General features: G+C 37.9%; 1 protein-coding gene across 1 annotated transcript in view; it reads right to left on the bottom strand.

Annotated features, from left to right (window-relative positions):
• MAN1A1 (mannosidase, alpha, class 1A, member 1) overlaps window positions 1-24,054 on the bottom strand; it is a 166,967-nt gene that overhangs the window by 110,086 nt on the left and 32,827 nt on the right. The window contains exons 3-4 of the mRNA XM_011942954.1: window positions 14,604-14,700; window positions 9,653-9,768 (exon numbers count right to left, since the gene is read on the bottom strand). Coding sequence (XP_011798344.1) covers window positions 9,653-9,768; window positions 14,604-14,700 — 213 coding nt within the window. The remainder of the gene's footprint in view (window positions 1-9,652; window positions 9,769-14,603; window positions 14,701-24,054) is intronic.

The raw sequence follows: 24,054 nt of genomic DNA, 5'->3' as shown, positions 1-24,054 counted from the left end.
AATCATGGTGGCGGGGGGGCTCTTTCCCGTGCTGTTGTTGTGATAGTGAATAAGTCTCATGAGATCTGATGGTTTTAAAAAGGGAGTTTCCCTGCACAAGCTCTTTCTCTCTTTGCCTGTGGCCATCCATGTAAGATGTGACTTGCTCCTTGCCTTCCGCCATGATTGTTAGGCCTCCCCAGCCATGTAAAACTGTAAGTCCACTAAACCTCTTTTTCTTCCCAGTCTCAGGTATGTTTTTATCAGCAGTGTGAAAATGGACTAACACAATAGATAAAAATAATTTTGACTCCTAAACAAAACTATAAAAATATTTGTAAACTAAAGTTCTTTCCTGTCTCTTCAACAGCAGATACAATACTTGATGTTACCTATTTGTGTAAACGCAATGGGGCCAGGGCATTTTTTTTTTCTGATCTGCATTCTCCTTTATTTTATTCATTTGTCTGCTTCTTATTCCTGAAAGGCCATTCAGCCTACATTAGTCTAGGAATCTAGTATTTCAACATTAGTCTAGGAATCTTTTCATTATGATGCACAGCTGGACTGCAAATAGGATTTGAAGTACGAGGACTTGGGTCCTAGTGCTGGTTTCCAACTTTTTGCCTGTGGCTTGGGATTGTTCTTCTCATCTCTGAGAAGACAATTCATCTTTGCATAAAGGACATGATAATAATCATGTATGCTATACCATGGTGAAATAGTCCTTATTTACATCAATAATAGCTTGCTTTTCTTATTTACAACGTACCAGGTGCTGTGCTAATGTCCGTATATAGACTATCTCTTTTAGTCCTCACAATGACCTTATGAATTAATTACTATTCTTATGTCCATTTTAAAATGTTGAAGCCGAGACTTATCGTGGTTAATGTTACTTTTTGAAGTTCAGACAACTAATAATTGGTAGAAGCAGGATTTGAACTTGAGTACTGTGACTCCTGATGCAGGGCTCTGCTAGTCTGACTTCTATACACCTCACATGATAATGCCCAAGTCTCTTTATTCATGGTCATATAATTAGTAATTACTGCCAATATTTTATACTCAATTGGTAAATAGATCTGTCTTACATTCTGTTACTAGGTAAGTTAGAATAGTTAACCTACTATTTAGATTATAAAGTACATTTCAAGCTTTAGTTACTTTCTTTTCATGTTCATTGGGCCTACTGAGTAGTTGTTCACTTTTGCCTAACATCAAACCACTCACTAATAATCATGGGACTCACAGCAATTTAAAATGTATGGAGTCAGTATCTGGCAGATCAACTTAGTCAAAATAATGAGATATTATTTCCTTTAACAAACATTTATTAAGCAACTACTATGTGCCAGATGCTGTCCTAGGTTATAGGGAAATGGCAATAAAGACTGATAAGGTCCTCAAGGTCACTTGAGTCTACATTTTAGTGGGATAAAACATTTCTACAAAAAAAGGTGATAAGTATTCATTTTATCCTTACATGCTCTCCGTAAAAAGGTTTAAGGATCTAACAATTAAAGCCAAATAATTGCTTAAGTTAAAAAAATTCAAAAAAATTCCTATAAAAGGACAATTATGAAAACAAGTTAGGAGACAGAATTATTAGGTCAAAGTTAGGCAAAAACATCACAAAATAAGACTGGTGTGTTTAACTGTATTTTATAATTTGTAATGTGCACCTGATACAATCTGATTAAAAGTACTCCATATAGGTGTAATTTAACTTTGAGGTCTATCACTCTGAATGAGTTCTACATAAATACTGGCAAAGGCTTTAACATTCTACAAAATTACTGATAAGGAAAAGGGAAGATAATCCATACATTTAGTTTGGTTCACGTGACTATGTTTCCTATGTTTAAGAATAATAATATCTAATAATAAAATGTAATAAGCTTAAACCCTCAAATCACATTCCTCTCAATTAGTACTCGTGTTTTCCAGTTTTGAAACCTGGAAACAGTTTCCCACATTTCTGCCTATTGAAGACTTATAAGGTGATCTTATATTCTTATTCTGGCTATAGATTCTTTACATAATGCATTTTCTCTTCCTCCTGTGAAAATCTGGATAATCAGGACCTTTATATAGACATCTGATAAAAATTATCAACATGGAGGTCTGAGTTATGTCAAACATCGCCAGAAATATATCTTCAGCTAGACATCAATCAACGGTTGGATGCAGTTATTCAACCAGTTATTGATTCAATTACATATTCTAAAACATAAATTTTATTTATCTTGTACTGTACGTTATTGAGAAATGACCCTGCCAGGTGCCATACTCAAGGTAACTTGCTATAGCCCTGGATTTCATGGATCTAACAGTCTGTCCAGTGAGCCTGTTTAAGAAGCAAATCTGGCTTGTTAGTTAATCCATGAAGGATCCCAGTGACTGCTATGTCCTTGTCTTTAATAAACCTTGCTCTGGAACATCACACCACCACCATCACTAGTTCTCAAGTCACCATGTTCTCTGTTTGAAAACCAGAACCACATTCAAATTTCCAACATATAATTCTTTCTCTCTCCTTTTCAAAGTTAAGTTTAAGTAATACAGAAACCTTACTTTGAGGTCGCTTTCAATATTCTAGGTTGTATTATGTTTTTAGGCGAAAAGATTGAAATTTAGACCCTTTAGTTCACCCTTTCAGATCCGTAGATGAAAAAGACTAAGAAGATAAAAATCCTCTCACCACACCAAATTGGTTGGCTATCCTGGAGCAGCAGACTATAAACTGCAGAAATCAGAAAGACCTGGGACTGAAGGCTGATTTGGAAGCCATCTGAGTTTGAGGTCCCAGGTAACTAATTTATTCCGAGTCTTGGTTTCCTCATATGTAGAAAGGGACAAAGCATTCTTCCATGATGTAAAGCAATGTACACAATAGCTGGCCCAAATAACGCACTCAATAGACAGTTGTTGCTGCTACCACTGTGCAGCTCAGCCTAAATGAACTAAAACCTACCTTCCCAGGGTCACTGGAAAATCAGAAACTCTAGAGTCATAAATACCTTCTTTGGCCTATTTGAGGTCTTATTTCTTAAGGGCTTAAAAATCCTCTTTTGAAATACAGAAGTTGACCAACTTCCTTTGGGGCTTGATATATTTTATATGAAATCTGAATTTTCAAAAGTGAATTTCTACAATTGAGGGTCTCAGGCCATTTCTATAAACTTCTGATTCTAATTGCCATTAAAATATTAAATTTAAATGAATATATTCTTATTAATAATCTTGATGTTCTAAAAGTTTTCTACTGACTTATCCTGATGACAGAGAGAGTATTTGGAGCAGGGGGAGGACAGCAGGTAGACCAGCCTGTAACACTAAATCTTATGAGATTTATCCTAACAATGTGAATTTTGCAGTCTACCTGAGTTTGTTTTAAAATAAAATTAACTTCCCCTTTAAATCTTTAAGATTGCATTCCGGTATGCCCCATGTATTCAGTGGCTTCTAGTACACAGTCTTACTTGAGTAGCAGTTTAAGAAGTAGATCCCATCTTTTATTTAAATTCCATGTACCTATTAGTTAATGTCAACCAATAAACAAGAGAAGGTTGGAAATTTTTGGTTAAGACCTACCAATAAAAAAATAAGAATTGGAGAAATTGTTCTTTCATTTTGATTTACTTATACCAATGACCACTGAATCAAAGAACACACTAAACCAGATTCATCTATAAACTGAATATATGGTATGCCTAAATTTACAACTAAAATCAAGAGGCGAGTATTACAAATCATGAAAAAATTATGTCTCAGTACTAATCTCTATCATTGTCTTGGGTGTTTTAGATTGATAACTTCCACCTTAAATGTATCCCTTTTCTGTGTATTTTTGTCTACTCATTTAGTATACATGTATGTAAATGTATGAGATAAAGTGATAAAGACTGCTAACATGAAAAATAGAGTCCAATTTATAAATTATTTTGTATGCTTCCCTCCTCCAATCCTAACATCACGCTCCATCTCTCTGCAAAGAAAGGCTTCTTCCGAACCAACGTATCATGAGATCATGGACAGGAAGTATCTAACCCCATCTCGGCAACAGAGAAAATGAACACTTCAAAACCTGTTTTCAAATAAGTATCTGAAAGAGCAACCTCTTCACACTAGACAAGACAGCACTTTAAACAACTCTCAAATTTGATATTTTTATAGGCAACTTATTCACCAAAATCAGCTATACGATAATGTACTTTAATAGATTTCAGTAAGTGAAATAACAGGCTTGACAATGTAAATAACAAATTTAAGTTTTGGTGCAGATTCAGCCAGTTTCCTTTTGCTTGAGGAGCTATATAAAGATGCAAGCTTTTCCCGAGGAATATATAAATTGTTTCTTTGAACCTTCAAGCCTTATGATGTTTCTTTAGAGTCACATTTGTATTAGAATTCTTAATTATTATCTTATGATTCCATACAGCATGACAGATCTGATTGACTGCATTAAATGGAAAAATATTTCTTGGAAAAGAACTTTTCAGAAATATTTAAATTCTATTCTGAGTGTTTGATTTTCAGAGTGAACTCAAAGTGTAATAGTTTTCGTTTTTAAAAGGACAATTCTCTGATCCCTACCATCAGTGGCTACTCTTTTGCTAGCTATTCCTCCAAACTCTGTATCAGCTTTCTACTTAGTGAATTATGAGCCTGGGTACAGGGCTGTTATCACACATGAGAATCCAGCAAGCTTTAATAACTGCCCACTACACACCAATGCAATATTTCTGTTTAATATCAACTGTTTCACTACAATCCAATGTAAATAACTAACAAGTGTTCCATTACTAATGATACATGATAACGATGCTTTATCTTTAATCAATGGCTTTGTCAGAAGCAACATGAGACTTTTCAAAGCCATTGATTAAAGACTGGTAACTACCAATAAGCCTTGCCTATGTTTAGGCTTAGCATACACCTTTATTTATAAATGATACTTCAAAGTGTGTGCTGGATTACCACTTTGAGGATTAAAAGCATACAACTCCCTTTAAACAGATTAAATTGCAATATTTCACAGTGTAAGTCAGTGTGTCACAGTGTGTCCGAGGAGCCTTTGGCTTCCTATTTAAGCAATGTGACAAATCTCTTAAGACCACTAACAAACTGCAAGTTCTGTGGGCCACAAAGATATGCAAATACCTATTTTCTCTATGTTAATAGATTGGTTTTACCATGCAGGTACAGAGGCTCTCAAGCAGCAGCCCTAATTACCATCAGAGAGAACAGCACAGTATCCTCTTTTTTTTTTTTTTTTTTTTTGAGACGGAGTCTGGCTCTGTCGCCCAGGCTGGAGTGCAGTGGCCGGATCTCAGCTCACTGCAAGCTCCGCCTCCCGGGTTCACGCCATTCTCCTGCCTCAGCCTCCCGAGTAGCTGGGACTACAGGCGCCCGCCACCTCGCCCGGCTAGTTTTTTGTATTTTTAGTAGAGACGGGGTTTCACCGTGTTAGCCAGGATGGTCTTGATCTCCTGACCTCGTGATCCACCCGTCTTGGCCTCCCAAAGTGCTGGGATTACAGGCTTGAACCAAAACCCAAATCATCACTCTTGGCAGGTATTCCCTAGCATTCAGATGGAACACACTCAATAACTTCATTTAACAGGATAATTAATTTAGTTATCTGCACCCATCAGGATGTAATGTGGCTCTAAAACAGACCTTTCTCAGGAGCAACACTAGGGCAAAAGTAACTTCTTTCATGCTCTATGGCATGGAACTCTGGACCTAAGCCAAGTACTCAGTCAGGCATTTGAGAAGATCCAAAGTTGCTTCTTGAAGTCAACATATATCCTCCTGACAGGGAACCCTACAACTTAACTTTCTTGAAAAGTAGGAGGGAATTCCAACTGAATATGCAAACAATCTGGATCTTTACATTGAAGAAAAAAAAAAAGTTACCGTTGCTACCAGTACTTCTGTTCTCCAAAACACAAAGTGTTCATTACAACCAAAGGCATGATCCAGATGCTTGCCAAAGATTACAGTTGCAGTATGTTGCTAGTTAGTGTCTACAGCAGGCTGATCATCCATCCTTTGCCATGCTCAAGGCTCTGCCTCTCACACTCAGATATCGCTTTACCGCAGTCTAGAAATATGGCTTTAAGGAAAATTTCTACATAGCTTTAGCTTTTACAAAGGGTTAATATAAGAAATTGTTATCTGGAGAAAAATTCTACATATTCTATAAAATTCATTACAGAAGATAGTTTTCAGTATTTCTCATGTGAGGTTCTAGGTAACCAACATTGTTTTAAGTGCCAGTAAAAACACAATTGAAATCAGAAATACCCAAATAGGAAACCCTTGATCACTTGTTCTTATGTGACTGATCTTCCTGTTGTCAGGGGCCACTACAAATCTGTTCTGGAAATAGGTTAGGTAATAACAGGTAGACCAACTGACTTGAACTCCAGATCATCTGTAACTATATAAACAGATGACACAATACAGCTACCCTTCCACCTGAGCTCTTCTTCCAGCTGAGTATAGCATAGGCTGTCAGGAAGTAGGACAAGATAGCTTAACTTCTCATTCACTTAACAAACATTTATCAAATCACTATTGAACAATAAACTCTAATTAGTACTCTAATATTAAGATGACATGCCTAACCCTCAGAGGACTCAAATTCTCTGGCTGTCTATATATTTCTCAACTCTTTGCATTTCTTCTCCAATTAAAAAAACAGAAGGTCACTGAGTTAGGCAGACTGTGTTCAAACCTGAGATCTTGCTGCATAATTTGGGACAGACTAATTAACCACCTATTCATCTATAAATATAGGGAAAAATATCAGTTACTACTCTGTATGCTTATCATGAAGATTCAACAAGATACACCCATGAAAAAAAATCACACATCATAATACTTGGGATGTATCACAAACTACTAATTTTTTTATTTTTTGAGACAGAGTCTCACTCTGTTGCCCAGGCTGGAGTTGTTTTTTTTTTTTTTTAAATAGATACAGGGTGGGAGAGATCTTACTATGCTGCCCAGGCTGGTCTTGAACTCCTGGGCTCAAGAAATCCACAAGCCTGGGCCTCTCAAAGTGTTGGGATTACAGGTGTGAGCCACCATGCCTGGTCAAATAGTAGTTTCCTCTTTCATTTCTTTCCTACTGAGATAGTCTGGCACTAGCTAAGGTTCTCTACTTTTCCTGCTAGACTAAATGCCCATAAGAGTAAATACTTGATCCTTAGAAGATACTTAGTAAATAATACATGAGTGAATGAAGAGTGACCAACCAAGAATCAGTTTTAGATTCTTTGTCCTAAGATTACTTTGAGCTAAAATTAGAAAACTTATTCATGGAGTCAATACTTAGGGTTTTCTCCCAATATCTATGTGCTTCTACAGATACTTGAACTGAATACAAGCTCCTCCTGTGAAGTCCTTGCTCCTTACTCCCCAGAACATATTATCCCAGTGACTTATTTTAAGCCAGCTATTAAAGTCATTTGAACTTTGTGCTACCAAGTATGCAAAATGAATCAACTTCCTATGCCCTAATGAAAAGAAAATGACTTTTAGTTAATTACAGTATAAACCAATAGAAAACTTTACACTTTTCAGTGATATAAATTGGATATTTCACATTAACAAATTTATTCTTGAGTATAAAATTTGTTTATACTTAGGAGCACCATAGGATAAGCCAACTCTCAACAATAGTGTTTGTTTTGTTTTTATTTTCCCTTTGCAATAAATTTAGATCCATTAACTTTTCTTTTCTTTTCTTTTTTTTTTTTTTTTGAGTCTGAGTCTCTCTGTGTTGCCCAGGCTGGAGTGCAGTGGTGCAATCTCGGCTCACTGCAACCCTAGGCTGGTTTCAAACTCCTGACCTCGTGATTTGCCTGCCTTGGCCTCCCAAAGTGCTGGGATTACAGGTGTGAGCCACCATGCCCAGCCCACAGAAGTATTATTAAGAAAGCAAGCCTCGGCCGGGCACGGTGGCTCAAGCCTGTAATTCCAGCAGTTTGGGAGGCCGAGACGGGTGGATCACGAGGTCAGGAGATCGAGACCATCCTGGCTAACACGGTGAAACCCCGTCTCTACTAAAAAATACAAAAAACTAGCCAGGCGAGGTGGCAGGTGCCTGTAGTCCCAGCTATTCAGGAGGCTGAGGCAGGGGAATGGCGTAAACCTGGGGGGCGGAGCTTGCAGTGAGCTGAGATCCGGCCACTGCACTCCAGCCTGTGCGACAGAGCGAGACTCCGTCTCAAAAAAAAAAAAAAAGAAAGAAAGCCTCCAAAATGAAACAGTTTTTTTCCAGTGCTTTAATTTTTCATGTTGAGCTCTATCAATATCAGCATTACCACAGGTCACTCTAATCAAATAGCTCCATAACCTTGAGCAAATCACTAGCTCCTTATGCCTGTTCTCTCACGTTTAAAATAGAAGGGTTTAACACATTGATCCCCAAAGTTCCTTAATATTGATTGGAATATTGTCTCCTTTATATTCTAGATTCAATTATTAGGCAAATTAAACACAGACTCATCTGCCTGTCTTTAAGGTGCCCCAAATGTGGTATATATAGCAATTAATTAGGGGAGTAGAAACAAAATATTAAACTTTTAATGTATATAAGTTTTTAATTGAAATAGATAGGGGAAATACTTAGCTTTACTGATCCTTAATATTCTGCCTAACAACTGGTATCCTCATTTGGTCTCTGGGAGCAAGAGTGCCACAAAGCAGAGGCAACAGTGGGAAATTCTCTTTGTCCACTTTCAACATACAGAAAGTTACTTGTGCATGGTGACTGGGATTTACAGATACTATCAAATGCTTACCCAACAGACAAGAGACGTACGAGAATTTCTGCAAAGTGGTCTCAGATTAGAAATACCAATAACGCACACTTAAGTGAATAACTAAAAAATTCCATGGCCTACATGTTTTCTTTTCTTAGAATAAGTTCTTTGTTAATATCATTATAAAGTAAAACAACGACTATCAAATCAGAGCTGATAAGATGTAGTCCTCCCCAGCTGAAATTATCAAGAAGTATTAGAAGTATTCATTATCCTTAATTCTGATTCTTTCCCTCAGTATACAATGGGTCTTGAAATATTTGCTGAGAATGATAGCACACAAAATTTAAAAACATATATCACATATATAATCAATTTGTTTTTACTGAGAGGTGTATAAGATCCACAAAATTTGAAGCTTTACGGGAAAATGAAAGCTGCTGCTGCTGCTGGAGACACCATGACACCGTGTGAAAGCATAAGCACTGGAGCCCCACGGACCTACAACAGAATCATAGCTCTTGACACACAACCAGCTGTGCAGTCTGGAGTGAGCCTCTGAGGTGCAGATGTTTCATCTACAAAGGTGTGAAATTAATGCCCATCTCATAGCATTGCGGTGGGACTGAACAAGAATACTAGGCACACGTAGGTCTCCATAAATACTAATTTATTTTCTCTTACCCTTAATTTGCCAAAAAATAAGACACAATTTTGTGTAGTAAGTGAGGACAATTTAAGAATACAGTATAAGATAATAATATTTGTACTATCTAAAGTTGCATTTTTGTTAGAGTATATTACAATACAATAATACGGCCCACTACAGAATTTATCCATGTTAATTGACATTTAAGGACTGAATTAGCAACTCTTATTTAACTTACCACATTAAAATCTAAATTTTCTTCAACCCATGATTTTGCTTCTTCAAATTCATTTTTCATTTCCATAATAAAAAGTGTATCCAGGGCATCTACTATAGTTGCTCCTTTGATGTTACCTGAAAATAGCAGAAAAATATTTGATAAAATACTTTGGCTAGATAGATAAAATATGTGTAAATTGACCACACCTAAGACAGGGAGAGGGTAATATTGGATTTATTAATAAGCAATAATATTAAACATAGTCTAAAATTCTTTCAATGAAAGTATAAAATGGCACCAAACTCAAAATTATCACAGGCTATTGACTGATATACTAATCTTTAAAGTTTCTTCTGAGTTATAAAAAATAAATGTCTCAGAAATGTCTCTTAGAAATTTCATTTGTGATTGCATTCTCTCTCTTTTCTTTCCCTCTTTTTTTTTTTTTGGAGATGGAGTCTCGCTGTGTTGCCCAGGCTGGAGTGCAGAGGTACGATCTCAGCTCACTGCAACCTTCATCTCCCGGGCTCAAGTGATTCTCCTACCTTAGCCTCCTGAGTAGCTGGGATTACAGACGCATGCTACCATGACGGGCTAATTTTTGTGTTTTTACTAGAGACGGGGTTTCACCATGTTGGCCAGGATGGTCTCAATCTCTTGACCTCATGATCCACCTGCCTAGGCCTCCCAAAGTGCTGGGATTACAGGCGTGAGCCACTGCACCTGGCCTGTGATTGCATTCTGTAGCAAGAAAAGAACAGGCCTAAAACTAAGGAGCAACAGACTTACTAAGACCAATGTAATCAAAGTGCACCTGTGTAAAACTCTAAATATAATTAGATCTAAAATTGTTTAGTGATAGTTCTAAGAAGACATTACTCTAAAATGAAATTTCACCCCTCTATGAACTCTGACTGATGCTAACTGCCCTCCATCCTCTACAAGTCCTGACCTCTGTGGTTTACTTCCTCTGAATTCCAATGACATGGAGACTTCATGTTGCCCTGACATTCATCACCTTCTATCTTGTATTAAAATTACACATGTGCATCTTTTAGTCTATAAACTTTTTTCTTCTTTTGAGACAGGGTCTTGCTCTGTCCCCCAGGGTGGAGTACAGTGGTGCAATCATAGCTCACTGCAGCCCCAGACTCCTAGGCACAAGTGATTCTCCTGCCTCAGCCTCCTGAGTAGCTGGGATTATATGTGTGTGCCACCATACCTGGCTAATTTTTAAAATTTTTTTGTAGAGATGAGTCTTGGTATGTTGCTCAGGCTGGTCTCAAACTCCTGGCCTCAAGCAATCCTCCCACCTTGGCCTTCCAAAGTACTGGAATTAGAGGCATGAGGCATGCACTCAGCCTATAAACTTAGAACAAACAAGTCACGTCTTACTTATCTCCAGATTCCTTATGGTGTCCTGTGGAATTGTGACAATGATGCCCAACTGTAATTGAGTAGTTCAGCTTCAAAACGCATTTTAAAATGTTTTTCTTCATCCTTTCTTCCAGTCTCAAGATGTAACCTTGAAGCAAACTGTAGAAACCTTTTTCCTTAGTCTTAAAGTATGCCCCTGAAACATGCTTTGAAACTTCACTCCCTTCCCTTTCCCACTATGCACTCTTTTACCCCATGAACATTTATGTAATTGCATACTTGGATCTAATTATGTGCTTACTTAGAAGTTCCAGGGGCTAATCTTGTGACAGATCAAGCATGGAGACCCAGCTGCAAAATTTCAGAGACTACCTCAAGGCAGTTAGTCAGCAACCCAGCCATTGTTGATCTAACGCCAGCCTGCACTCCAGGTGGACTATAGCTAGAGAAAGCCACCAGAACAAGACACGCAGACCTTACATTCAGGCACCCTTCCCATATGCCTCCCAGTCCAAGTTCCATTTTTAAGATCCTCTTCCCAGCCTCAAGTTTGAAGCAGTTTCTAGAGGAGTAAGCCAGCCACCTCTAGCTTTGGAAATAAGTCATTTTCCTTTCACTGAACTTCATCCTTGTTACTGGCTGTGCAAGTGGCAGGCAGCCGATCCTACACTCAGGTGCACAATGAATGGCTGCTGAAAGACTGAGCACTACACTTCCTATACATAATTAGCATTCTGGACAATCCAAGACCGAATCTATAAATATAAATGAAAATTATTTCACTGGCACATGCCTTTCAAATGCCAAGTTGAGAAGTTATTAGAAAACTATAAATAACAGAATATTAAAACACTTGACTTTCAACAAGATAAAAATTGTAAATCTTATCTAATGATAAGGAGAAAGAAACCTGAAGACACTTGCATTTTGTGAAATGTTTTACTGTAATCCAATTTCCTTTAACTTTTTTGAAGCTAGAACTATGGATTCAGATAGACACTGGAGGGAATATTTTAAAGTGGGCATTTTGAAATATGGTATCAGCTTCATGTTTTCATTGACATTTCATTTCTAAGTTATTAACAGCCTTAAGTTAATATTTTTATTTCTTGTATTGTAGCTTTACAATGGGAATAATTGGTCAAGCACAAAATACCTCTCTTTGAGGTGCAGTTTTACTTGAAATCTTTTTTACCACTGAAATACTGAAATAAATAGTTCTAGTTTCCTGTTTAAGATGGAATTGGGAGATCACAAATATTTAAGATGCTTTTTTATATTCATTCAAGTTGTTTAGGAAGGAACCAGTCTTTGTCTATGAAAAAGATGGAAGGTTCAACGTAACTGGTGAGAAACGACCATGAGAAGGAAGCAGACTTGAAGAGCTCCCCCATGGCTAATAACCGGGAAAAGATTCACAATGCCTAATACTTTCTCCAAAAAGGTTGTTTTTAGGGTTAAAACCCAAAATCACTTATCTCAAACGAAAAACTATTTCCTAAGAAGCCCGGTGGTGAAGAACTCACATTTTCCTATCTTCTGCCTGGTTTGCTGAGTGAATATACGGGACTATATACTACACAGATAAGAAATCTGACAGAGAAGCGGGCTTAAGAAGTCAGTTAAAAGTTTTTCTCATCTGTAAAAATGAAAACTTTGTATGCCTTTGTAACAAGTTCCACTATATTGGTATTTCTATAATAAGAAAATCATTATGCATCTTATTTTAATTTGAAGATGGAATGAGATTAAATACCATTTGAATTATTAATATTTCATTTCCTTATGCTAATACCTGTAGCTCTTTTTCTAAGAGCAAGTTCTTATCTTGATTATGAAAAGTGTTTTTTTTTTTACTGAAAAAGCCAATGAAAACCAAAAAACAAAGTCAGGCCTAAGAGACCTAGCATATTTTTAATGTTCAATAACAAATTTTAAAATCGTAAATGTTTTAACAGAAAACCAAATAATCCCTCTGATAAAGATTATGGCAATTTAACACATTAACTGATTTCTTAAGGGTACGAACGACTTTTATACAGTTAAAAGCAAAATGGAGTTATAATTTTTTCAAAAAATGTTATAATAAACAACGAAAAAATAAAGGCCTCTGGCTCTGCATGAAGTTTCAGAGTTTCTCTCTTCAATTCATACCTCTCCCTTACCCATGTTAACTGGTAGCTGGATCCTGAAAACACTACTTTAGAAGTGTCTGGAATTACTTCTACTGCGTCTACTTCAGGTACAGGCTCTATTCATCTCAAAACTGTGTCACTCTGATAGACCAACAGTCTCTTTTCTTCTACTTTTCCCAGCTCTTTCTACCTGTTCTTGCAAACCCTTCAATGCCCTTCTCCCAACCTGAGGTCCTACTGGTTCCTCAGAACTTCATGGAAGTACATATTGAACCACCTGATGCATTGATAATTCACTATTTACATTTTATATGTTGTGTACTAGACAAATACTTGTGTAAAGACCTGTGCAAAGACTTGTATTATTATTATTATCACCAGTGCTACAAGTAAAGCCAAACACATGGAAGGTTCTAAATTAATGGAAAAGCAAAATGTCAGAATTAGGAGCATGGACTCTAACGTCAGCCACCCCAGGGTTCAAGTCTCAGCTCTGCCAGTTAGTAGGTGGCTATCTCTGGGAAAACTATTCTCTGGGCCTCATTTTTCTCACCTATAAAATTATACTTTAATGAGGGTAAATGAGATAATGCATGCATGGCACTTGGCACACAGTAAGTGCTCAATAAATGTGAGCTGAAACTATCATGTGAATTGCTATTATTTAACATTTTCAGTTAAAGTATAGAAAGTATTCTATTGTTGAATTCAGAAGTTCCTGAGTAACACTGTATTGCCTTCATCCTGTTACTTACAGACAAATTTTAAGGATTAGAAAGAAATCAAGTGCAGTAGGAGGATACTGGGCAGCTCTGTGACCCAAAGAATCCATGAAACCCTTGTGTTACTCAGCTTTCTTACTTCCACAATGGAATGTTATTAACACCCACAGTACCAGTCACAGAGGGCTGCTGCAGGAACCAAATGCAATAAAGCGTGCAAAAGTAGATAAATGGAAGTTCAACTAACCTAATCCATTCTCACTTTCTTTTCCATGGTACAAACAGGAGAAACCTACAGCCAAAATTGAGATACAGTGAAGATCACCAGGGCTGGCAGCCTTGCCCAGCTTATGTATAAAGGCACAGCTTTTACCTAACAGGACGCAGTTAGTGCAGCCCACCAAGTGCTTCTATGGTGGGAATCAACCCAGAGGCCAAAAATCCTGATACTGCACCCTATAACCATTAAGTGAGAATCTTTATAAGTATGCTCCAGGAATCAGTACTCTTTAAAGTTACGCAGGTGATTTGAACACGCAGCCACTACTCTAACTGAAGGACACACTATGCACAATCCTTACCTAATTTCATCAGGTGTGCAAGTTTCCTAACCAAATGGCCTGGGCCATATTACACAGACTTCTTCACCATCCATAAGCTGAAGCAATTGGGGAGAAGTTAGTAAGTTACTGAGAAGTTACTAAGTCACTAAGAAACCCAAGCACATCTACTCACCAAACAAACTGCTTGAATGGCCTCCTTTTGATATAGGTTTCAGTTCATTTAATCCCCAGGCATAACCTTTATAATTATTCCAAGCATGTTGCATCATCTGAGAAATAAAATAAAAACAGGATTATAATTTGAATGGAGATGTTTTTCCTACAAAATAGGTAACATATTGAAGAGCAAAGGCTAAAACATTAAAATTCATTAGTTAGAAGGATGACTAAGTAAAAGGGTTATGATTATATAAACCAGAACACACACGCTCATATAAACATGCTCGTACACATGCACACTACCCTTTTATGTTTACAAATGGAAAGTTTTCTTTTTGAGTTCATTTGATCCTATTTAATACAAATACCATTTTCAACAGTCAGTTCCCGACAAAGGAATTTAGCTTATCTTAAAAGTATGAATCATGTCTACATTTATCTAGTTCATTTTCATAACAGATTAATTCTGCAAAGACTATCTTTAAAATTCATATTTTTGCACAAAGTTCTTCTTACTTTGTTGACCTCACAGCTTACAGATAAATATTCAGGTTATCCCTTTAAATCACTTTGATGTTTCTTGACCAAGACTATATGGAGAAGTATTTTAAAATATTTACAAGAAATAAAAAATAAAACTCTGACCATGCCTAGATTTTGGAAAAACTTGTTTATTTTAACGTGATCAATCTTTAATTGGATACATATGTGTGTATATATATGTAACTGAAGATTGATCCAGTATATTCCTAATTGAGGGTCCATGCACCAATAATGGTTTTAAAAGCCAAACCCCTCTGCCATAAATTAGTTGTATGAATTTTTTTCAATGACTCAACACATAATTATTTTTGTACACATATTTTTTAAAAGGATTGGGATGCTTCAACTGTCTAGAACTTATTCATGCCACTACCCCCCACTTATTATCAACAGTAATCAAAATATGGACATAATTGGAAAATGTTCCAATCTGGCTCCATATTTCAGAGTATCTTAAAGCATCACATAAAGTTATAGATATTATTTATGGGCCATTTACCACTCAAAATCTTCATTGAGATCAATATCATTTTATTAATAACAAAGTTTTCATATGTTCCTGAACAAAACAATCAGCATCTTTAACCAATTTGTAAATTACCTTCCTAACTCACCACTATTATTACCAACAGTTACCAAGAATCAGTATTATCTGCTGAGTACTCTGCTAAATGCTGTGACTTTAGTATTGTAACCAATTCTTGCTACAACCCTATAAAATATGTTTTATCATCGTTAGAGAAATGAAGAAACTGAGGCTTGGAAGTCAAAAAAACAACTTTAGTCAAAGTCACCACATTTTTCCATAGACAAGGTGCCAGGGTTCATCTCCAAGCTGGCCTGACTCCAAAGCCCACGGCATTAACCAACACATTGAATCACTTTCCTTTAATGAGTCAGCAACAAAATCTTCCTTTACTGAATCAGATTATTGATCCTCCAACAATCAAAAGAATGTGTATATGGTAGTATTTTCAGGATTTTTTTCTTATAAATGAATTTTGTTGAGAAGTAAAATAGACTTGAGGGTCACATGCCTTGATTTATAATCCCTACAATGCCACTGATTAGTCACATACTTAAGGATGAGTCATAGCTTTTGTGATTCTTATCTGGAATTGGGGTAATTTCTTACAGGATGTATGTAAGGAATACATGAGCATGGTGTGTGTTTTTGCACCTTGCATACTGCTTGACAGATGGCAGGTAATCACATGTTTATTAAATTTTAAATCTACATTAAAACTAATTAAATTCACATCACAGAAAAATAGAAACCAATAAGCCTCTGAAAGACTAGGTATATAAAAAAATCTACAGAACACCTAGAGATTATATTTGAATTTTATTTGGTTTTCCCATTAAATGTACTACATTTAGTAAATTCTTCATTCCTGTAAATTTCCAAAGATACTTTATAAATTCAAAAGCTTTTGGAATATACTGAACATCAAAACAGAAAAAAAAAGTTATGATGATTTGTTTCAGCTTTGTCAAAAATGATCATTTATACAATGTACCACTATTAGAGGATCTGCTAAAGTAACCTCTGTAGCATAGATTAACTTTTCCTATTTTATTCCCTCATGGGAAAAGCTGACACTAATTGGTTAGTTTCCTACATTTCAAAAGTTGCTGACATATTTCTTAAAATGGGTTCCTGATCCCATGGGATTTCTATGAGTTACAGTTAGAAAAGAAGAAAATGATGTGGTCAAAATGCCCTGAATGAAGCATTGGGAGGGGTTTATCCAGCAACTGTAAAGAGGAACAGTCATATTGTTAACCAATTCCACCAGCTGATCACCTCTGGAAATGATTTACCGCATTAAAGCTAACTGTAAGACATTGTGTGCGTGTGTGTATGCATGCATAGACTATGAGCCTCAATTTAAAAGTCACAAATAAAATCAACTTGTTAACTTAGATTTACGACTTACACAAATATTTGAAAACATCAAAAGGCTACCAGCTTTTAATTTTGTAGTATTAAGGCATTATCCAGCTGAGTGGCGATGGGGATGAAGTAATTTAAGTTCTCTAGACCCAGTTCTCATGAGCTGGCAGGACGAAGAAGTCACTTCTAAAATTTAACTACTAACAAGGATAGAATTGACCTATCCTTGTAGTATTAAGGCATTACCCAGCTGAGTGGCGATGGGAATGAAGTAATTTAAGTTCTCTAGACCCAGTTCTCATGAGCTGGCAGGACAAGGAAGTCACTTCTAAAATTTAACTACTAACAAGGATAGAATTGATCCCCCCTCTTCACAGGCTCCTTAGGTTTCTTTTGTAGTCTTTCATCAACTTAATTAGGGTTTTACAGCCTGACATTCCATGTAGAAGTAAAATGGGCCCAAATTTCAAATGCAGTCGTGAAACCCTCACAAAAAAAGATAAACTGAAAGCAAGCCAAAGATGTTTTTTTCCTGAACACGTCTATTTGCTCCGGTGAAAGGTACGGCTGATACACTGTGTGAAAGGAAAGGAAGGACCCAAAATTTCATAATTGCAACCCATTATTTTAACCCAGACATTATTAAATTGGGTATAAGGCATTAAAGAAATAGTATTACTTCCCCTTGACTCCATGCTTATAAGAAAAGATTCTTTGATTTGTACTTTCTTCTCAAGTGGCATCAGGGCTGATTAATTAGGCCAGGTCATTTATTGAGTATCTGCTACACTATGAAAAGTTAAGATTCTACAGGACTGAAAGGGAAGCATATAGGACTGTGTCTCACTTATAATCTCATTGATAATGTATGGAAACATAAGATACTGCCTGCTTACATACTCACTAAGTGTTTATGAAATAGAAGACTAAGAAAACTAATTAAATGTTGTATACAACTCTATTGTTGTTTCTAACAATTTAAGTTTAATGTCCTGATCTAATCAAGCACACTGAAGAAATACGTTGGAATTTCCCTAGTATGCACAGATTTCATATCTTGCATATTTATTGCTAGAACTACTCTTAGCAAATACCTCTATTTGCTAAAGTTTTAAACATATAATCTTTAAATTTTCATATTAGACACATTAAAAGTATTTGAAAAGTACATGATTTTGCCAGACAGATCTTAGGAAAACTCTGGGCTTTCATTGCCCTATTTCACTGAAGCCTACAAGTTCAAGTTCCACTTATGGCCTCCTTCTATGGAATCTTACATAAAATTTCCATAGTTTATAGGATGTGGTGCTGGCCCAGCTGAATGAACCAGGGCCTGGAGCCCAAATCAAAGGCAGACAGCTGAGAGCCAGCCATGAGCCTCCAAGGCGAGGTGCCCTGGTGTGCAGTTCTCACTAATGCATGGGGCGAGACAACCCAACCATCCACTCTACCTAGGGAAATGTAACTGGGAGATATTCAGAGCGAACCTAGAGGCCAGAGAGTGACATAGAAACAGAGAAGTACAAACACGCAGGAGAAAGGGCCATGAAGCAGCAGAAGCCATGAGAAAGAAGAGAAAGGAAGGAGAAAAAAGTTAAGAGGCGGCTGAGGCAGAGATGATGTTGCCACTTGGATGGTTCCCCAGTGGAACTGTGTTAGGCCTGTACAGCTGCTATAGAACGATCAACAATGCTGTTGAGTCCCGAATGTTGATGAATCATCTTCCCTTTTCCTCTTTGCCTGCTGAGACTGTTTGCTTACTTCCCCATGTGTACTTGTAGAAAAGCTTCTCATTTACTGAGGAGTAATGGTAAGAGCGGATCACGGGCGAACACATCTGAGAAACTGGGTTCACATCTGAGCTCTGCCATCGTCAGTGTGACTCTAAGCGAGGCAGTTAATCTCTCTGAGCCCACTTTCTGCATGCATAAAATGTGAATAAAAACACCTCATTGGTTGTGGTGATGATTAAATAAAACAATGCATGTAAAGAGCTTAACACGTTGCCCGACACACAGTAAGTGCTCAATCCATTTTAGGCATTATAGTTACTTTCATTAAAAACCTAACAATGTGAACAATGAGATCACTTGGACTCGGGAAGGGGAACATCACACACCGGGGCCTATCATGGGGAGGGGGGAGGGGGGAGGGATTGCATTGGGAGTTATACCTGATATAAATGATGAATTGATGGGTGCTGAGGAGTTGATGGGTGCAGCACACCAACATGGCACAAGTATACATATGTAACAAACCTGCACGTTATGCACATGTGCCCTAGAACTTAAAGTATAATAATAATAATAAAAAAATAATAAAAAAATAAAGGTACTTTCTCAAAAAAAAAAAAAAAACCTAACAATGTCTGTGATCTTTGCAATCTAAAAGAGCTTCATAACTTTTCCTAGTATAACACATGAATACAAGAGACAAATATATGTGAAACAGGGCAAACCTATATCATACACAAGCTGTTTATTAATATATACATTTAAAAAATATACAGAACTATTTGGTATCCAAAAGATGGAGGAAGAAAGGAAGAGTAGAAGGGTCCACTCCAGCGTTAAGGCAATGTGGAGTGATCTTTAGTTCTGGAAGTTCATACACTGGCTTTCATAAAATCTTAGTTGTGCCAAGGTACTACTGTGTAGGGGGGGGGTTTGTTCAAGGGATTTGAGGTTGATCTGGGAAAAAGACAGGACCACAGAGGCAGTTAACACACAACAAGCTTTAATGAGTAGTGCTTTGTACAGGGTTGCATGCGAGGGCATCCAGAGGCAAACAGTGAGCAGGTCGCCATGCAGAAGGGGAGGAGGGCGAAGGAACTCCCAAGGGAGAGGTGCATTAGAATGAGGGCTTAGGACTAAGTGATGTCACTTCACAGCATGGTGGAGTATCTCTATGTCAGAGAACTTTGAAGGGCAGTAGCAGCTCAGTGTCTTAAAACCACAAAGCTCTATCTTATCAATGGCCAATAGATGCTAGGGGAGGTTTCACAGAATGTGTAAGGCAGGCTCTAAATAGCTGCTTGTTTGGGCTATTTTAAAAATAATTCGATGTATAAAAATTAGTTTGGTGTTGGTGGGCTCTTGAGTTAATGAGTCTCAACCTGCAGTGAGGAAATAACCTAGAGACCAACAGACAGAGGCCATCTTTGGCTCATTTATATAACAGTCTGCTGTTTGTCATGAAAGGGAAGAAGCTCTGTGGTCCAGTGATAATCATGTCCCTGCTGTTCTTGGGGACACAAGGGACTGTACCTGGTTTAGGCAAGGTCTGAGGTGGAAGAGCACTCTAACTCACTGGTTGTTAAACCTGAAAGTGATGTGCCATTTCTCTTAAAACTACACTTAGCATTGATGCTTTGAAAAACAGTGACTTTAAAAGCCTGACAGCAATTTCCATCAAACTTTGCTTAAAATTACTTGGCTGTCATATAAAAGTAACTTCTAGAACTTTCAGATAAAATATTTTTAGGGTCACTGAATCAACCTTATTTCTTTCAATCTTTGGTGGAATTGGAAAACAGAAGGGAGGGACATAGACAAAAACCAACTTGGAGGAAATTACTTCACAATTTCTCCAAACCTTCACTTATCCCTTGGAAGAGAATTTCTCCATGGATGAACAAAAGACAGCAATCTAACCACCCCTTCCTCTGCTTATCTAATGCTATCCCCACCATCGACATTTCCTTATGAGAATGAAGATCTGGAAGGCCAGAAGGACCACTGGGCAGCGAGTGACCGGATACTGAGGCAGGTCACAGGCACATGGCAGAGCAGGTCACAGTGGATAAGCCTGAAGCCGGCTGCCTCAGGGTCTCTGCCCTTCTACCCCTTAGTTCTCTCACCTTTAAAAAAGAATAACCCATTTTAACAAATGCACCAGTGTGGGTTGAGGTGTTGAAATTGTGAGGTTGTGCCTGTGTGGGGACAGGGGGTATATGGGAACTCTCTATACTTTCTGCTCAATTTTGCTATGAGCCTAAAACTGCTCAGAAAATAAAGCTTATTAAAAAAATAAATATTACCTCCCTTACACACAGTGAGGAGATCAGGTGTGACAGGGCACCTGACTAGAAGACACTCAATGAACCTGGCTGACCTTTATCCACGCACGCCACCTCCTCAGAGTCCTCCTAGGCTTCAGGTGGTTAAACAGAGATAAGGCAGAACTTAGGAAGGAAGTTCTCCTTCCTTTGATGCTTTGAACTTTAGCTGAACTCAGAGTGGGCAGAGCAGTTCCGGGATAGGAAAGAGGCCAATGTCACCAAGAGGTGACAGTGCAGAGCCTGATGTGACTCCGCCTTCACAAAGACTGCCTGCCTGGAGTCTACCACAATTACATCTGGAAGTATTTAACATCCTCTCATGTAACAGGTATCAAGATGCCACCCAAGACAGTCTTAGGAATGATCCTTGCCCTCACATGATTCTTCAGTGAGCGAGGGCCACCTCCAGTCACCTTCTAGCTGTCATCACCCAGTACGTGAAAAAAAAAAAAGCCCTCTAGCCATGATAGTTTCCAATTTTACCCCATATCAAATTCAAACACTCATTCACATGCTATTTCAAATGCTGAAATAAATGCATCCCCTCTTTCTGTCCCAAAGGCTGCTAAGGTGTTCTATTTTCAAGATTCTTTACCTCAATGTTACAATGATAATTACTACTTAGTACCTACGGTTGCGAGGATGAGAATTGTAAGTGGGAATAAAGCAGTACTGCCAGATTTAGGAAATGGAAATATTACACAGAACCCGCTTACACTAAAAAAAATAAACAAAAAATAAAAAAAAATTGTTTATCTGACATTCAAATTTAACTAAAAGTGCTATATTTCACCTGGCAACCCTAGGACAAAGGGATAGGATACATTCAGTCCCCGGTTCTGAGTCCACCGTCTGCTCTCTGGTTTGTGCCCCTGCTCTGCGGTGGGCTCAAAAAAGGGGTCAGAACATTTGAAGGTCCAAACAGGAACAGAACCACCAGGTCTAGGGCAACTAGAAATGAATAAACGAGAGTCAAGCCTCCGACTAAAGCTATTTAAAAAAAAAAAACACTACAGTGGCTAAGGGTTGAAAAAAAAACTCTGTGAGCCACAGTTAGCCCACAGCCCAGCAGTTTGCACTGCAACCCCTACTTTACAGGCACACGTCTAGAACTAACCACTCTGTTTTTAGGTCTGTGGGCATGTGGCTTCCCACCAGCCCTGGTTCCCATAGCTTGGCAAGGAGCTTCTATTTCACTTTTAGCATAGGCTGCCCTTCACAGCCAGTTTCCTGGACTGCTCTGGTAGCACCATATGTGCTTTCTCTTTGCCACAAATTAGCAAGTCTTTGAGATCTGAGGTATATAAAGCATTATGTGTAAGTTTCTTAATTCTTTCACTGGATGAGTAGTAGTTTCACATTTTAGAAAGTATTATTTTGTTCTACAAATGAAACTGCAGGAGCTGTCGTCATTATGGGTTATGGAGTCCGAGGCTGTAAAGGAGGAAATGAATTAACTTTGTCAAACAGCTACCACAGTGCACTGTGAGGGGAATTCGATATAATTTAACATATCCAATCCTTACAACACCCTCTCTGGGGTATTATTATCCCTGTTTTACAGATGAAGCTAAGGCCCAAGGTAGTGTAGAGAAGAGCAAGGCTGGGAACTCTCTCATTCTGATTTTCTCCACTATACACTGAACAGAGCCCTCACTTTTTGCTGCTTGCAAACCTCAGACAGTCATTTGAGGCCTCTGAGCCCTCCTGCTGCTCCACGCACAGAGGGCAGCCCTCGCTGGGGTCTAAGCAGCTGTGGCCAGGTGTGGCACCAAATGACACACTGAATCAGGCTTGGGAGCTGGCTCAACTAAAGACCCTCACAGTACCACCTTTCCTTGCCTGTCCTACATCCTTCAACTCTCCCAGCCTTCCTCCTCCTCCACTTTGGCTCTTGACTCCAGCTCTGTACCTCACTTTTCTCCTCCTGCCCAGTATGCTACTTGGGCAGACAAGATGGTGTTGCCCTACCCGACCTGGCCTGTCACTAGATTTATGGAAAACCATGAATTCCTCTCTCATGCCAAGCTGCTGTCTACAGATCTGATATTTTCTGAGGTTTACTACCACCACGGGAGCTCATGTAGACCAGCTTCTCTTTCCTCTTTCTATATTACTCGACTTTTCTTGTTGCTATGTGTGCAATTCGTTTGTTGCCAGGTACTCAAGGTTGCCTCTTATTCGCTGAGTGGAGAATATATATATATATATATATATGGATGGGGATTTTCTTCAGAGTGAGGTGTCCTGAATTCTCCTACAGCCAATTTTAATGTACTTCTAAGTTGGCAAAAGATATATAAAGAAACAGTAATTATTTAATGCTACTGCATGAATTCTAATGTGCCACTGAGCATTAATTCCCCAGTGAAATCAAAGCGTGGTTAGCAACAGCCATTTCTTTAGAAAAAGAGTCAGAATGCCTGATAAAGCCTGTTTTAAAAAATGAGAATTCTAGTAATCACTACTTGTAGAGGACAGATTGTTCTGTTTCTAAGAAGTATCTTGTTCTCCTAGGGAAAAGCCAGTGTTTCTAGCTCTAGCTCAAAAAATTGGATCATATGCATTTAATGGTTCTCTTTTTTTATGGCCAAATTTTGACATTATTTTATAAAACTCTTGTGCTGTTACCAAATGGAAGAGGGTACAGGGGGAAAAAAAAGAAAAAAGAAATACTTGACCAAAATATAAGTCCATTTCTCTAAAACATTCTAAGGGATAATAATTTAGCAACTCAAAAGTTAGAGGTCAGAAAAGGGCTCATTCGTATGTGAATATCTAGTCCCTTCCTTCCTGGAAAGAAGCACTATTGCCGAGAACACTTTCCTTACATAGAATAGTTTGGCATCAGCTAAGGGTCTACCATTTGCAGTTATTTCCTCATCAGAAATATCTGTCTTGTGGTTAATGACTACAGTCTCCAGGCAGAAGCTGTCATTGAGTTCAGAAGTTGTCACTTTGCGT

The sequence above is a fragment of the Colobus angolensis genome, unplaced genomic scaffold, assembly GCF_000951035.1.
Source record: "Colobus angolensis palliatus isolate OR3802 unplaced genomic scaffold, Cang.pa_1.0 Scaffold213, whole genome shotgun sequence".
Lineage (NCBI taxonomy): Eukaryota > Metazoa > Chordata > Mammalia > Primates > Cercopithecidae > Colobus > Colobus angolensis.
This window is presented reverse-complemented; position numbering and strand designations above follow the sequence as displayed.